General features: G+C 51.3%; 1 protein-coding gene across 4 annotated transcripts in view; it reads right to left on the reverse strand.

Annotated features, from left to right (window-relative positions):
- Window positions 1–1,692: 1,692 nt before the first annotated feature.
- Window positions 1,693–16,597, reverse strand: part of H6pd (hexose-6-phosphate dehydrogenase/glucose 1-dehydrogenase) — a 28,210-nt gene continuing 13,305 nt past the window's right edge. For all 4 annotated transcript variants that reach the window (XM_031379526.1, XM_031379527.1, XM_031379529.1 and 1 more), the window contains 2 exons: window positions 5,872–6,141; window positions 1,693–4,929 (listed from right to left, as the gene is read on the reverse strand). In XM_031379526.1, coding sequence (XP_031235386.1) covers window positions 3,566–4,929; window positions 5,872–6,141 — 1,634 coding nt within the window. In that variant the 3' untranslated portion in view covers window positions 1,693–3,565. The remainder of the gene's footprint in view (window positions 4,930–5,871; window positions 6,142–16,597) is intronic.

Here is a 16,597-nt window from a genome sequence, read left to right on the forward strand (position 1 = left end):
AAAAAAAAAAGCGCAGCTGCGGATCTGCTGCAGAGCCGCTCCGAGGGCTGCACACGCTCTGGAGGAGACAAAACTCCAAAAAGGTTCCTGGAAATTAAATTCTAAGAAGTAGCCCCACTAAGGTTTTCTGGAAGCTTCTTCATCCCCTTTTGCATGACACACCCTTGGCTCTCTGTCAGAGCCAGAGAAAGAAGGAATGGGGTCAGCAAGAGAGGCCTGGGAGATGAAGCCCGGTCAATCAGGGGAGAAGGTTCTTGAGAGAGAGCTCTAAGATACCAGTCCAAGTGGAAGGAAGCTCTGATTCCACTAATTTGGGGAGCAAAAGTGAGAAGAGAGTGTTTTCTACAGCAATAGTAAGCCGGAAATTGGGGCTGGAGAGATGGCTCTGTGGTTAAGGGCACTGGCTGCTCTTCCAGAGGACTTGGGTTCAATTCCCAGCACCCACATGGCAGCTCACAACCATCTGTAACTCCAGTTCTAGGGCATCTGACATCCTCACACAGACACATATGCAGGCAAAACATGCACAAAAAATTTTTTCCAATCATTTTTTTAAAAAAGAAGCAAGAAATTAACAAGATGGGATGGGACCACTTAAAGCACAGTTAGCAGGAACATTTGCCTGGAGCTAGAAATCAGAATCTAGCCTGCAGCTTGCAGAAGCCCCTCACAAGCTGGAGATGCTAACCAGATGTCACCCTAAGGAAGACACTTTCTGCCATTCACATGCCTCTGTGTCCTTCCTTCCCATGGGAAATCATGGGCCTACCCAGGGAACCTGACTCAGCCATGTGAGGCCCTCGGGGCTCCCCACAGGTGCTGGGCATGGGCTCTAGAATCTAATATACGGTTTCTGGCCGCCACTGGACATTTTTCCAGTTTCAAATCTTCAGTCACTAAAGTCCCACTGCGTGGCACACTGGGCTATTGACAGGACAAGGTATGCCTGTGCATTGCACTTAGCATCTGCCTTGCCACCAGGCAAGGTACAGGCTTTTTTTTTGAGACAGGGTTTCTCTGCATAACTCTGGCTGTCCTGGAACTCACTCTGTAGACCAGGCTGGCCTCTGCCTCCCAAGTGCTGGGATTAAAGGTGTGTGCCACCACCGCCCGGATAAGGTACAGGCTTTTGCTTCCATTGTTTCAACAAGGGAGTAAGAAGTGATGTGGTTAGCCTACCAGGGGTCAGAGCCAGCCCAGGGTGAGGGCCTACAAGGCCAGAGCTGAATCACAGCTACAGGGGCCTTACTTCCCTAGGGGAGCTGGAAGTGACTTCGGGGAGGGAAGGCTGTGTCCCAGACACAATATGACCACACATCCCCCTTCCCCTAGGAACCTGGACACCTTGTCCTCTCTTCCCAGCCTCAGACCCCCACTTCCAGACAGGCAGGAGGCTGGCAAAGGCTATGTTCCTCACACTGTTTATCAACTCAATGTGAATGGTGTGCAAGTAACAATTTTTTAAATGGAAAATAGAAGGTCCCAGGTCTTAAGGCTGAGAACTCCTGCCTGAGGCTCAAGATTCAGATTCATACACAGATGTGACTGACTGGTGACATAGAGCACACTGCTCGCCATGGATGCTGGTCCAGAAGCTCTGAAGGGCAGCATCTTCCGTGGTCCTGGCTCTGAGCATCACTCCTTCCTAACTTGGTGCAGACAGGTGCATGCCAAAGAACACGGACAATGTCCCCCGCCAACCTTTCCAATGAGATTTTATTAGTGCTTGCTTCCGGAAAGGAGATCTTTGGTATTTCCCCACACTGGCCTCCCTGTGCAGACTCCCCACAGACAGAGGCGAGTCATTCTTCTGGGTAAGAACAGGACATTCTAGGCTCAGGCTGGGCAGTGACTCAGCGTTATTCAGAATGGTGACACAGAGCCTGTGCACCCTCTCTCCTGAGGCATACAAGGCCCCTTCCTCTCGGATGTTGCAACTGCAGACAGCCGAGTCCCTAAAGAACTGATGAAACCGCACTGGGCTTCTTAAGCCAGAGAGGCAGAGAGAAAGAAACCCAAAGAAAAGACGTTTGGCACTAACCCCGCCTCCTGGGTGGAATGTGAGTGGTGGCACGTGGGCTCCCCCACATGGCCAAAGGTGGAACTTCACCTGCAACTACTTGCATCCAAGCCTGAGCAAAGCAGGCCAGGGAAGGACCCCAGGGCGCTCCTCCTTTCTGCCAAGGGTAGCTAGCTGTGTTGGAATAGAGGTGTTCTGTCAGTCTGGGTCACTGGAGGCCAGAGGAAGCAGAATTTAACAAGAGTGCCTTTCATACAGAGCCCCCAGCTCAGGCTACACTCTGCACACATCTCTAGTGAAAGCAAGAATTCTTTTCTATGTGCTGCCTGGGAGAAAGTACAATCAATTAAAAGTAGAGAAAGAGATTTCCTGATGCTGCTCACCACAGGAAAATCCCTCTCTGGGAAAATTCTGAAGGATATGGAGACTCTGTGACCGACACAAAGGTAACTGTGAGGAGGGGCATCCTAACCCCTCGGGGCCTTCCCTTGTTTACAAGACTAAGAAGCAGGAGGCCCAAACAAGCAAAAACTGTATGTGCCCCGAAATGAAACGTTTGCTTTATGTTGCTGGCTTTCCGAAGTAAAAATCCCGAAGCCCTGGAAGGGGCTGAAGTTAGGAGCTGCCCACCTACAGTGTTCCCAGCGGCACCAGGTTAGTCAATGAGAAAGGTGGAGATGCCCGGCAGGGGCGGTCAGCTGCCAGGCTTAAGGCCCCTGAGAGGTAGTGTGAGGAGAGCTAGCTGCAGTCTGTCCTGGTGCTGGGAATTGGCCACATAAGCCCTAGGAAGAGGCTGTGAGCTGGAGTCACTCCAACCCAGGAGCCGACAGAGTCCTCCTGTCTAGTTAGATCAGAGATGCCCAATAGCCCTGTAATAGCAGGGCAGTTCTCAGAGGGAAAAGGGAGCCCAGGTCTCTAGATTTGGAGGGAACCTTTGGCATGGCAGCGCCTGTGCCTGTAGAGAGGAGAGGGAGAGGCTGAAGGGTAACGGGGAATTCTGAGGACAGTGAATATCTGGCCCAGAGCAGATAGAAGCTGCCTGGAAGAGGACTGGATCTCGGCTAGAGGCACAGAGGGATGGAGGGATACCAGAAGAGGCAGGGCCCCGGTGCAGTCTCAGGATTGTATCTACTCTTCTGGCCTGGCTCAGGGCAAGACATTCACCAGGAGCCTCCGTACCCTTTTCCCCACCAACGCTGGCCCCTCTTCTCACAGAAACCAGTTTGACGATCACAGGCCGGTCTTGGCAGGCCACTTTGGTTCTTTAGCATAGAGTCTTCGCTCGGTCTTATTGTATGTTGTGGATACTGGTGTGTCACTGCTAGAGGACTCAGTCACTCTCCTGTCTGGGTTTTGAGGCCACAGCTCTAACTTGTCTCCATGTGCAGGCACCATAATTCCACAGAACCTGTGGGTCCAGGAAGCTGGCACAGAATTTTGATCTCCCTTCTCTGGGGCCTAATTCTGGTACCAGGCTCCACACAGGTGAGGCACACTGGGCAGCTGAGAGAAAGACTAAGAGTGACTAAGACCAGGATGTTCCTGTCACCCCAGAAAGGCCTCGTAATCCATGTACCAAACCAGCTGACCAGAAAGCGGCACCACACCTGAGATGGGCCACTTCTTGGGCTCGTGGCCCACGCGGCTCACCAGCATGGCGATCTCACGTTTTGTCCTGCCCATGACCAGGACAGCTACCTTCTTGGCTCGGTTGATGAGAGGTAGGCTGAGGCTCATTCGTTGGTGTGGCCTGAACGGGCTCTCTGTCAGCACCACCAGCTGGTCACCATCCAGGCCCGTGGGTGACTGTGGGAACAGAGAAGCCGTGTGCCCATCGGTGCCCATGCCCAGGAGCACCAGGTCGAAGCTGCTGTTGGCCACCAGGGCCGAGATCTCGCTGGCATAGGTCTGAGCTCCCTGGTCCTCCTCAGCACAAAGCCGCTGGTGCAGGTGCACAGGCATGGGGTGGATGTTGTAGTAGGGCACCCTGACGTGCTGTAGCAGGTGAGCCTGCAGGCCCTGGAAATTGGAATCTGGATCTGAGAGAGGGACACAGCGCTCATCAACCAGCCAGAGGTGTGTGTGGGCCCAGGGGAAGCTGTAATGGCCTGTGGCCAGCTGCTGGAAGAGAGCTATGGGGCTCGAACCACCTGACAGTGCCAGGTGGAACTTGCCAAAGCGCCGCACGGCCTGCACTGCGGCGGCTTCAATGTCGTCGGCCAGCTTAGAGATCAGCTCCTCTGGCCAGGCAGTAATCAGTGGGTTCTGTCTATACTGGGCCCTGAGGACCTGGAAGTCACTGGGCTTTGGGGCCGACCCTAGTTCTGGTATCAGCACCTCCAGCTGCTGTTGGGAGAAGGTCAGCTGACCACCGCTAAACTCAAAGTCTAGCAGCTGACCGTTCTCCGCTCCCCCTGGGTATAGGCGTGGAACTTCAAAGGCCAGGCTGTCCAGTAACGGGGTCCAGAAGACCCAGGAGGCCAAGAGGTTCTCCGTGGTGATGAAGGACTCCTTTCGGCAGTGGAAGATGTGTGACAGGAGGGTGGAGTAGGCGTCTTGCTCCCGCACAGGCCTAAAGGCATAGAAGTCAGACAGAGGACGACCAAATAGGTGGAGCCCGGGCTGGTCCTGCACCTCCTTCCAGCTCTGAGTGGGTAGAGAGGGCTTGAACAGGTTCCGGCTGACCAGAATGGCAGGGTGGCCCAGCTCACCGTGTCCAATGTAGAAGACAATCTGCTGGGGCAGGCACCGGCTCTGCTCAGGCACCCAGTGTCTCTCGCTCTGCGTGCAGTATGCCCGATTCTTAAACACGATCCGAACATAACCTACTCTCTCATCCAAGGCCTTGCCAGACATCAGGATGAAAGGGACGCCCTCCCAGCGCAGGTTGTCGATGTGAACAAGGACACCTAAGGTGGGGAAAGAGCAGACAGTGACATCACAGTGTGAAAACGGCTACGCAGCCCACCTCACACCTGTCGTCCCTGCCAGACCCCTGCCTTGCTTTGCCTCCAGCTTCCTAAAGGGCTGGAAACAGCTTGTGGGGCTGATTCTACAGCCAGAACACCAGCACTCTGAGGTCCCTCTGGTCTAACCAGGCTTGGTGACTTCCATGGGGAGTTCTCTGGTGGGGCAGAAGGGGTGGGAGGTGTGTTGGGCCTTGATGGGTAAGGGCAGTACCCTGACGATGAGCAGCTCTCTTGGTGTGAAGCCCCCAGAATGCCAAAACAAGGGCAAGCATGAGTGGAGGCCAGGTGGGTGGGGAGGAGATGAAAGAGTCCGTGAGGTGGGAGTAATGCCACAGGTGGGGTATGTGCATGCCACAGTCAGAGGAGCCAGGAACGGACATACTACACACACAGTCAAGCCTTTTCACTTGCCTTCTGGGTGTGTACGGACTTTGGTGAGACACATACACTGTCTGCCACATCAAATGGGCTCTAAATGCAGGGGCTGTCTCATGGCCATGGTCTCTGTCTGCTAAGAGCCAACCAGTCTCCCCAAAGCCTCCTGGAATTTTCCAGGTAGCTTTAGCAGGTATCCAATAGCCAAGGTAGTGTCTGTCCACAGGAACATTCCTTGGCTGGCTGCGGCTGGGTAGAACTTTGTGCCTTGTTATGGAAGCGATAAACACAGTCCATGAAGGTGGCACCTATCTGAGTCCCACAGGAGATTTTCTGGGACTGCATGGAGGCTGAAGTAGGTGACCTGCAGCTTTAAGCTGTCAGCAGGCCTAGGGGGCAGTCACCACGCACTGAAGAGTTCTCTTGGAGTCCCAGCTACCACACTGCAAAAGGCACTTGGGGGGACAGCTGCCTCCAGCTGCTAGTGACGCCAGCTCTGGTGCCTACCTGCAAAAGTTGGTGTCAGGCTCTGGAAGCCATCCGGCTTCTGCAGCTCTTGGCGCACCTGCTCACTATAGGCCTGGTACTGGCCCAGGATGGCACTGCTTTTCTGCAGCCCCCGCAGGGCCTGGAAGGCCTGGAGCTTGTGCTGGAGCACGGCGGCTGAGCCGCTGATGTTGTGGGGCAGTTCCATGGCCACCAGCGTAAGGATCTCAGTCAGGTGGTTCTGTAGAGTGTCACGGATGACGCCATACTCCTCATAGAAACTGGCCCGACCTGAGTGATGGGAGGGCTGTCAGAGGATCCCCGAGGTTGGTGAGGAGCTACCCCATCACCGTCCTGGCATCCTCATTCCTCCATCCAAAGAACCCATGACAAGGTGTGACAGGAAAGGGGACGGTTGGGACAATCGCCCTTCATAATAACTATCCTGAGAGAAGGGATCATCCCGCTGGGTCTTACAGGAATGTGCTTGGGAAGGTTCTAGTCTCGGCGCTAAGAAGAAGCATCTCTGGATCTTGGCCAGCCTCCTTACTCTGTCCTCTCTCCCTGGGCACTGGCCAGCAGAGGAAGCTACCTGATCAAGGTGAGAAGTGGGTAGGACAGCCTGGAGAGGACTGGGTGCTGGCTCTGACAGCCACCTCCTAATGAGGGCTGCTTCGCTGACTGGTTTGTATGTCCTACCACTAAACAGAGCTAAAAACGCCACCCCATGACTCAGTGCAAGAGTACACTTAGCCAAGGTACAACATGATGGGAAAGAGAGAAAGAGGAAAGGAGACATGGGAAGACCTGCAAGATGTGTCAGAGGGTCACGCAAGGCTCCTCCGAGACCAGAGGCATTTCTGATGAAGAGACCCGGGTAGGAGAGACGGGGCCTGCTGGGGCTGGACAGAGAAGCGAGAGGAGATGATGGAGGGGAGCTGGCATCCTGTGGGTGAGGTTATGGTACAGTGCCCGGGCTCCAAAGGAAGCCCCTGAAAGTCCACCAGGGAGCAGGCCTGAGCCACACCGAATGCAGGACCCTGGCCTGCTGTGTGGTGAGGCTGCAGAGGCAGGAAGAGGTGGCAGCGATGGCCAGGCTAGAGCAGTGGCTGTTCTCAGTGGACTGAACTTGCCAATAGAAGAGGCGGTAAAAGGAAACAAGGGAACAGAGGCAGACTCTGAAGCTGGTCAGAGCAACAGTGCAGCCATCGCTAACACTCAGAGATGGGAGGACAGGCAGGGAGCAAATGGCTGCAAGGAAACCACGCATGTGTCACATGTGTTGAGGACATCCAGATGGAGACGGCTGGCTGGCAGGTGGGCCAGTGTGACAGTGAGGGTTGTGCTTGCCACCTGTGACCTGGGGCACCATCAAGCACCTGACATATGTCACTCTCGAACCACGAAGGTCTGACATGACAAGTGTCTGCTTACCTCTGTTCTACATGGGAAGGAGTCGTGTGACCAGGGCCAGGACTAAAGTATGTGAGCTCTGATTATCCCTGACTTCCACACAGACACGAGCATCAAAGCACAGGAGCCAGATGCACCCTGACCCTTGTCACGGGCTTGGAGGTCCCAACTTGCAAACACCAAGTCCAGTTGCCACCTCCGTCAGTCACTTACCACTTTGCTGTGTGTGCCGCAGCGCAGCTAACTAATTCCTGTGCACTCTGAGAACCTCGGAGCTCTGGCCTCCAATACTGCAGGCTTGCCTTCTCCAGCCCACCTCATGCTTCATTCATGTCTGCACCTGAGCCCCATGGTAGAGACAACGCTGTTGTGTGCCTAAGGTATTACCACATTGATACAACAGGCGGCAGAAGGAAAGGTGGACACACACATCCTGGCGCAGATCACAGGGAGACGGCACTGACTTGATCAAGTAGGAACTTATTTGGAGAGGGCATGGGGGCTGAAGAGATAAGTCAGGAGGTAAGAGCACTTGTTGCTCCTACAGAGGATTAGAGCCCGGCTCCCGACACCCACATCAGTTAACTCTCAACTGCCAGAACTTCCAGCTCCAGGGGATCTGACACCCTCTTCTGGCCTCTGAGGGTACCAGCACATACATGTGCATATACCCATGTGAGTGTGTGCGTACGCACGTGTGCACACACAGAGAAAGAGAAGTAAATTAATAATGGAGAAAGAGACTCTAAACTGGCGCCAATGACAGAATTAAAGTAATAATCACTGAAGCTAGCAATTCAACAGAGAGTAGTTAGAGATTAGAAGGAGCTGGGAGAGTCAGAATAGACAAGAGACCTGAAGTTTGCAAAGGGAGGCAGGATGAAGAGGTGAAAAGATGGCTGTGGTGGGGCTTGGCAGCAGAGCCTTGCCTGGCATCACGTGGTCCTGGGCTCTAACGGCAGCAGCACACACACATACACACACACACACACACACACACACACACACACACACACACACACGGGCTGATGTACAACGTGTAGCTCCTCGCTGATATCAGACAGCGCACTGTTTACGGAGATGGACACACACAGTAACAGTACAGAGGGTCGAGCGCTGGCTGAGACCAGGGAGAGGACTCAGTCAACTACTCGCTGGTCATGCGCGTTCCAATTCCCAGCACCTATGTCAAACACTGGCTGTGGCGGTGCACGTCTGGAACTCCAGCACCAAGGACAGCACTCCTGCCCCAGCAAGAGCTGGCTAGCCATACAGAGACCCTAACTCAAGACAATGTGGACTATGCTCGAGGAAGAAACCTGGCTCCCCACAAGCACACATATGTACACACCTGTGCTCAAATACATGTGCACACAAAAGTGTACGAACATACAAACAGAAGTAAGCCCATTCAAAATTGGGAACAACAGAGAACAGGAAATAGAATAGAGGCCAAGGAGACACACACAGGAGATGGTAAAGCACTTTTAAACCCTGGTGGGAGGCTGCAGGGACAAGCCAGTGGGGAAACCTGCTTGCTCACAAGCCTGACAACTTGGGTTCAGCCCGCAAGTCCCATAACATGGGAGAGAGGAACCAGTTACCACAGGTTATCATCTGATCTCCACATGGGTGCCTTGGGTTCAGCCCGCACGTCCCATAACATGGAGAGAGGAACCAGTTACCACAGGTTATCATCTGATCTCCACATGGGTGCCATGGCATGCACACACCCATATACACACATAATAAATAAGCAAGTAAATACATACATAAATAAATGTACAAGAATATTTTTGAAGAACAGAACTTGTGAGAGCTCAGGTAGGGTGCACTGGTAAGATGTTTATTTATCATGCTTAAGGCTCTGGGCTCATTCCCAGGAGGGAAAAATAAAAATTTAAATAAAAACTGTTTATATTTCTTATTGCATACTTAATTTACATTGCATGTGTTTCCTAAGCATTATTTTACCAGGAATCTAGTTACTATTTAATCCCAAACAGATAGGTGAGGGGTGGTCCTCACTTAGACTGGTGAGCTGAGCATGTTTGTTCTAAGCAGGCATCCTGAGTCTTCAGAACCTGCCTTGCTGGACAGACATGGTGGCTATCTGGAAATAAGGAAAATTTAAAAGGCATTTGAGGGGACTAGAGAGATGAGTCAGTGGTTAAGAGCACTTGCCACTCTTCCCGAAGATCCGAGTTCAGTTCCCACACCCTCAATTACCTGTGAGTCCAGCTCCAAGGGATCTGAAGCCCTCATCTGGCTACAATGACACTGCACTCACACATACAAACACACACATGCAATACAACTAAAACTGAAGTAGAGCCAGGCATGTGGCGCACGCCTTTAATCCCAGCACTTGGGAGGCAGAGGCAGGTGGATCTCTGTATGTGCAAGGCCAGCTTGGTCTACACAAAAAGTTTCAGGACAGCCAGGGCTACATAGTGAGGCTCTGTCTCAGAAAAAAATGTATGTATGTATGTATGTATGCGTGTATAAATATATACATGTGTATATATTTACTATGCAATATACATATAATATACACACATTATATATAATATATACATAATATATGCATATATTATAAATATTTATTATAAATATTTATTTATTATGTATATATATGTGTATATATGTGTGTGTATATATATATATATATACACACACACACACATATATATATACACATATATATATATATATACATATATATATATATACACACACATATATATATATATATACACACACACACACACATATATGGAATATGTGATGGTTTGTATATGCTTGGCCAGGGAGTGGCACTATTAGGAAGTATAGCCTTGTTGGAGTAGGTGTGTCACTGTGGTGTGGCTTTTAGACCCTCCTCCTAGCTGCTTGGAAGCCAGTATTCTGCTAGCAGCCTTCAGATGAAGATGTAGAACTCTCAGCTCCTCCTGCACCATGCCTGCCTGGATGCCGCCATGTTCCTGCCTTGATGATAATGAACTAAATCTCTGAACCTGTAAGCCAGCCCCAATTGAATGTTGTCCTTATGAGAGTTGCCTTGGTCATGGTGTCTGTTCACAGCAGTAAAACCCTAACTAAGACAGCATGCATACACACACACACACACACACACATATATATATATATACATATATATATATACACACATACATATATGTGTGTGTGTATATATATGTATACATATATATGTATATATACACACATATATATATATTTGGCATATATATTTGGCATATATATATATTTGGCATATATATTTGGTATATATATACATATATACATATCTGGGGTATATATACATGTATATATACCCCAGATATGTGTATATTTGTATATATATTAGTTATAGGGAAGCTGGTTATAGCTCAGCATTTGTTGCCCTTATAGAGAGGAACAGGGTTCTGTTCCCAACACCCACGTGGTGGCTTACAACCACCTGTAACTCCAGTTCCAGGGGGTAAGATATCGTCTTCTACCTCCCATGGGCACCACGCATATATTCAAGCAAGACACCCATACACATAAAATAAAAAGAAAGACTTTTTTTTGTTTGTTTGTTTTTTTCGAGACAGGGTTTCTCTGTGTAGCCCTTGCTGTCCTAGAAATCACTCTGTAGACCAGGCTGGCCTCGAACTCAGAAATCCACCTGCCTCTGCCTCCCAAGTGCTGGGATTAAAGGCGTGCGCCACCAGTGCCCGGCTAAAGACTTCTTAAAAGCAGTTGGCCTTTCATGAGGAAAGTGCAAGGACACCTTGACAGTGTCCACTTGAAATCTGACTCAGAGGAGACCTCATGGGACACGTGGTAGAGTCCCCAAAAGGTCACTGGAGGCACGAGTGAGGTGACATGGCCTTCTCCAAGCCCAAAACTTGAACGTGGCTAATTATAACTTCAGGAAGAAGCGGGCTGCTGGCTCTTCCTGGTACCCTGGACAGCAAACCCAGCTTCAGGGATGCTCAAACGTGAAAACCCATACTTGATAAAAATCAATGGGTTAGAGCAGATTTAAGCAAAGAGAGGACAATTACGGCTTTAAGAACAGATGAATTTTTGATGGAGAGAGGGCACCAGAGTCCTTAAAAGCCCGCTATCTGCTTACTATTCATTAATTTCCTAAATCCCCAAGTGGCCCTCTTTCTATTTTTACCCACCCACTCCTTCATTCTGGGGAGATTGCATGCCTGGGGGTTACTACCTGCTGACTAGAGGAGCGCTTCCTTTACTCCCTCATTTCAAGCTCTGGGAGTGTGCCTGTATTTAGCACAGCCCGTGGATTTATGGGTTTTGCTCCCAACCTGGTCTATAAAGAACCAGGGTTGTAGCCTGAGCTACAAGTGAAGGAGAAAGGCTGTGCTCAGGGCTCAGCGGCTGAGCGGCAGAGTGGGCGGGGCCAGCGGCTGAGCGGCAGAGTGGGCGGGGCCAGGGGCTGAGAGGCGGAGTGGGCGGGGCCAGCGGCTGAGAGGCAGAGTGGATAGCCAGGCCCTGGCGCTTGCTCTCACCTTACTCAGTGTGCTGACTTAGTCCAAGACCTATCAGCTGTCAGAACTGGTTTGTTTCCCTAAAGGGAATCTCTGCTGGCCTTGCACACCCTTTTCTAGGTTAAAGGTTGCAAGCTCGGGGCTGCCGAGATGGCTCAGCGGGTAAGAGCACTGACTGCTCTTCCGAAGGTCCTGAGTTAGGATTCCAGCAACCACATAATGGCTCACAACCACCGGTAATGAGATAAGGGCGTCTGAAGACAGCTACAGTGAATTATGCCTGAGCAAGCAGGGCCTGAGCGAGCGGGGCCTGAGCGAGCGGGGCCAGAGCGAGCAGGGCCGGCAGAGGTCCTGAGTTCAATTCCCAGCAGCCACACACAAGCACACGGCCATCTGTACAGCTACAGTGTACTCATACACATAAAATAAATAAAATAAATCTTTTTTTTTTTTAAAAAAAAAGGTTGCAAGCTAAAATTCAGAGTGTAGAAAAGAGGAAGTGCAAGCAGTTTAGCCAACTAGAAGAAAGACCTCATGAACTCAACTCCTAGCTGCGCAAGTCCAGAGTGGACCTCTGCTATCCTGTTTATCTAAGGGACAGAAGACGAGCTGCTTGTCATCTTTGGCCCAGGGACTTCACTGTAGAAATATACAAGAGGGAAAAATTAATGATCATGAATGTTCTAGAAGTAGATATTGCAAAAGCACTATAACACACTGAGTCACGAACTTTAAATGATAAATTTTATAGAATGTGGATTTGATCTCAAAAAAAAATTCAGAAAGTACTTAAAATAGCAAAAACTGGAAACAGCCAAAATGCCTAGTTATAGAATTTATACTGCATATTCTGTGATATAAATAGAACTGAACAAAAATATAGATCTGTTAAAAATATATTATGCAGATTGTCAATACATGGAGATATGGATGGGACGTTTAAGAAAGCAGGAAGAGTATTATAGACCAATTACAGACCACGTGCTAAGCCAACATTGTTTAGAACAGGCATTTTAAGATCATCCTCTCCTCATGAACTTGGAGGGAACCTCTATTTGTCGAGTACAACCATGGACATTATCTAATTTAACACAGAAAATTACCCAGAGAATAGCTAAGGCGGCTTTTACAGTTTACAAGTTGAACTGAGGGCCACATCTTCCAAACTGAACTAGTAACCACCTCCCATGCTTCTGTGCTGTGGGAGAGCTGGGTTCCTCAGGGGAAAAATAGGTATTTTAACAAAGCAAAGAAGAGAAAACGGCTAAAAGTTAGCTGCAGTTCCTACCCATGTCTTCTGGGATCACTTAAAATAAAGAAGGTGAGAACTGAGGAGAGACTGCTGGCTCACAAGCTTGCGCTCTCACTCCCTCTCTCTCCTCCCCCCCTCCCTGTCCCCCCTCCTCTGTCCTCTCCACCCCCCTTCTCTCTCTCTCCCTCTCTCATTCCCTCTCTCTCTCTCTCCCTCTCTCTCTCTCACTCCCTCTCTCTCCCTCTCCTCTCTCTCCCCCTGCACCCCCTCCATCCCCCCTCCCTCCCTCTCCTTCTCTGGCTCGCTTGCTTGCTCGCTTGCTTTCTGGGCATGGAGCTGCAGCTACCCCAGCTCACCCCGCAGACAGCACAGCAGATGGTTTGGAAGGAACGCTGCTCTGCTGAGCAAGTGCCCAGCACCTTATGTCACATGGGCAGGAGGAAGGCAGGACAGCTGGTGTCACCTGGGAGGAGCCTAGGTGTTTGGGTCCCTTAGTGAGAGTCGCAGGCAGACATCCTAACCCCCGGAGTGAACGTGTATCACTGGCCTCCCCCCAGTGCCTGGACACCCCCAGCAGGGACAGCCTCGGGGAGTGCCCCTCCCCACTTCCCTACTCCCAGTTTCCAAACAGCTTTCTGTGTAGAGGAAACTGAATTGGTAGTGTCCTCAGTGCAAGGTAGCGAGGGAGGCCATCTCTGGAGGGCCTGGGCTTGGAGAAGCTGAGGAACACATGGATAAAAGCTGGGGTTCAAACCCCAGAACACAGACTACTGAACCTGTGTCATGAAGAACCTGATTTCTCTGTCTGCACAGTCACTTGGATTCATTGCTTTAATGCAGCAAGTGACCCAGGTCACCTCCTGAGCCCATGCTGCTGCTGAGGTCTGAAGACCCTGCTAGGGGCCGTGGTCTCCTGTGGGGAGAACCCAGGTCAGACACTGCAGGGTTGCTGCTGGCCTGAAGGCCGGCTTCTTCCTTCCTCCTCCAGTGTGCCCCAGCCTCTGCAGCAGCCTCTGCAGCAAGTTCCACTGAGCCAAAGGCTGCGGCAGAAGCAGAAGCTGTGGGGAGGGGAGGGAGTGGAGAAAGTGCTGTGGCCAGGTGGATGGGGGTGGGAGAGAAGGAGCCAAGCGACCTTGCAGTTCAGAAGTTCTTTCCCATGGCTGCCACAAGGCAGGGCCGGGGCAGGGATGACAGGCTCAGATAGCACCCCTGCCTCTCCAGAATGCAGTTTAGACACCCAGCATCTACCCCTAGGTAGAAGGAGGAGCATGAGTGGGTTGGGGTGGGGGGAGAGGGACAGGAAATGGCTTGTGACCTTGGTCTTCTCCCTTAACATTCAGACTGCAGGGCTCAGGATTCAGTCTTGGAAACATTCAACCCAGGCTGAGGCCAACAGGAGTGGCCCTCATCCACTGTCACCCAGATGTTGGCACGTGGGCAGAACTACAGCTCCTGTCAGGTGTGTGGGAGAGGACTAGGCCTGGAGCCTCTGTCTGCGCTCCTTGGGGTGCCAAGCAGACTTACCCTCCCTGCACTCACCTGTGCTGTCTATTGCCAACATGGCCCTGGACAGAGGCCCTCCTACTGGGACTGAGAGTCTCCCATCACTGGCTACACAGGACCAGTGCCCAGACTACAGTGGCCCAGACCACAGCAGGGCTACTAGTAGTCCTGCTTGGCAGCTGCAGCAAAAACAAACATTAGAAAAGGGGAGTCAGCCAGTGGTGCACACCTTTAATCCCAGCACTTGGGAATCTGGGATCAGGGCAGGAGCATTTCTGTGAGTTCAAGGCCAGCTTGAGCTATACTGCAAGATGGAGACCAGCCTAGGCTACACTGTGAGACACTGTCTCAAACAAAACAAAATGAAACAAACAAGTGTAAGTGAAAGAAAGCCCAGATGGGCCAGCCCCCCACAACAGCCTCATCTCACATTAGATGCAGGCCCTTGGAATGACTGCCTTCCTCCCATTGTGTGGGAGAGCACCATGCTGGAGGTGCAGGAGTGTTCAAACTGCCTGCTACAGGAACCTTGTGGCCAGCCCCTGACCTGTCTCTGGGCACAGCCACCCTGGTAGCAGTGCTGGTCAGACCCATGCTCTCACTGCTACAGGCTGGGCTCACCAAGTCCACCTGCCCAGGTGTCCACCTATCTGTCTGTCCACCAGCTTCCATCTGTCACTTCCAAAGGCACCTTTGTAGTGCTGTAGAGTCTGCCTGGCCCAGTCTCTACAGAAACCTTGCAAAGAATCCAAAGAGAGTGTGCAATAGATGAAAATGAAGGACATGGCAGGAGAGAGGCAGATTGTACAGGTGAGACACTGCACACATGTGGGACTCTTCAATGCCCCTGTGGTGAGTGCAGGGAAAACACCCAGGGAAGGGAGCGAGACCCTGTCTCCCAGCCTTGGCAGGAACAGACGAAGTCCAGACAGCAGAAAGAAGTGCAGATACCACCGCTGGTTGGCTCAGGAGTGGCTGCTGTACCACCCACCAGATCCAAGTTCTCAGTGCTAGATCTGCAGCTCAGATCTGCAGATGAAGCACTCACTGTCCTTGGACACCAGGCATCTGAAAGGAGGATTCCAAAGATTTCCTGAGACCCATGTACAGTCATGAGAAGGGGCTGTACCTGTTCTCTGCTGTGGATCCTGGAGGGCAGAGATCAGTAGCTCCTGATGGAGCGAGGCCTGTCAAGCCCGGCCTAGCCTCCTGCCCCTCACTCCACACCTGCTTCCCAGTTTGCCTGTGGCCTGCCTCTGTACTGAAGTTTCTCACCCCGACCCTGGCCCGGGTCTCATACTCTCTGCGACCCTACCACCCTGCCCAGAGCCTTAGGGCTATGTACACACCAAGAGAAAGGAGAGAAGGCAGAGGTGCAGGGGTGGGGGTGAGAGAAAGAAAGATAAAGCATGAAGTACTGGTAGAGGAGAGGAAGGACAGACATCCACCGTGATCCAGAAGCCTGGAGCACTCTACTCTAGTCAGGCTACACTTTGGGGTAGAAAGGGGGTGGCAGAAAGCAGGCATACATCTGTGTGGGATGGTGGCATGGGGCAGCGGTGCCAAGCTTGAGAGGTGAGGCCACACTGCTGGCCTAGGAGCAGTCTCCTTGACTCCATCCAAGGACCCTGGCCACAGTACCATACTGATTCTTTTAGAGGTCAGTAGTTGTCCCCACCTAGTATGGTTACTGAGGACATAGTAACAGTTAGCTTCTTAAATTATTATTATGTAATGGTGGTGGTGATGTTGAAAGAGCCAATGTTATAAACATGGTGATCAAAATTGTAATAACAGGGGCCCGAGAGATGGCTCAGGGGTTCAAGCACTTACAGAGCATCTGCATCCAATTCCCAGCACCCACAGGGTGACTCACAGCTGTCTGCAACTCCAGTCCCAGGAGATCCAGTGTTCCCTTCCGTTTGTTTGTTTGTTTGTTTGTTTTTTGAGACAAGGTTTCTCTGTGTAGCTGTGGCTGTCCTAGAACTTACTCTGAAGACCAGGCTGGCCTTGAACTCAGAAATCTGCCTGCTTCTGCCTCCCAAGTGCTGGGCTTAAAGGTGTGTGCCACCACTGC

This window comes from Mastomys coucha, unplaced genomic scaffold, assembly GCF_008632895.1.
Source record: "Mastomys coucha isolate ucsf_1 unplaced genomic scaffold, UCSF_Mcou_1 pScaffold18, whole genome shotgun sequence".
Taxonomy (NCBI): Eukaryota; Metazoa; Chordata; class Mammalia; order Rodentia; family Muridae; genus Mastomys; species Mastomys coucha.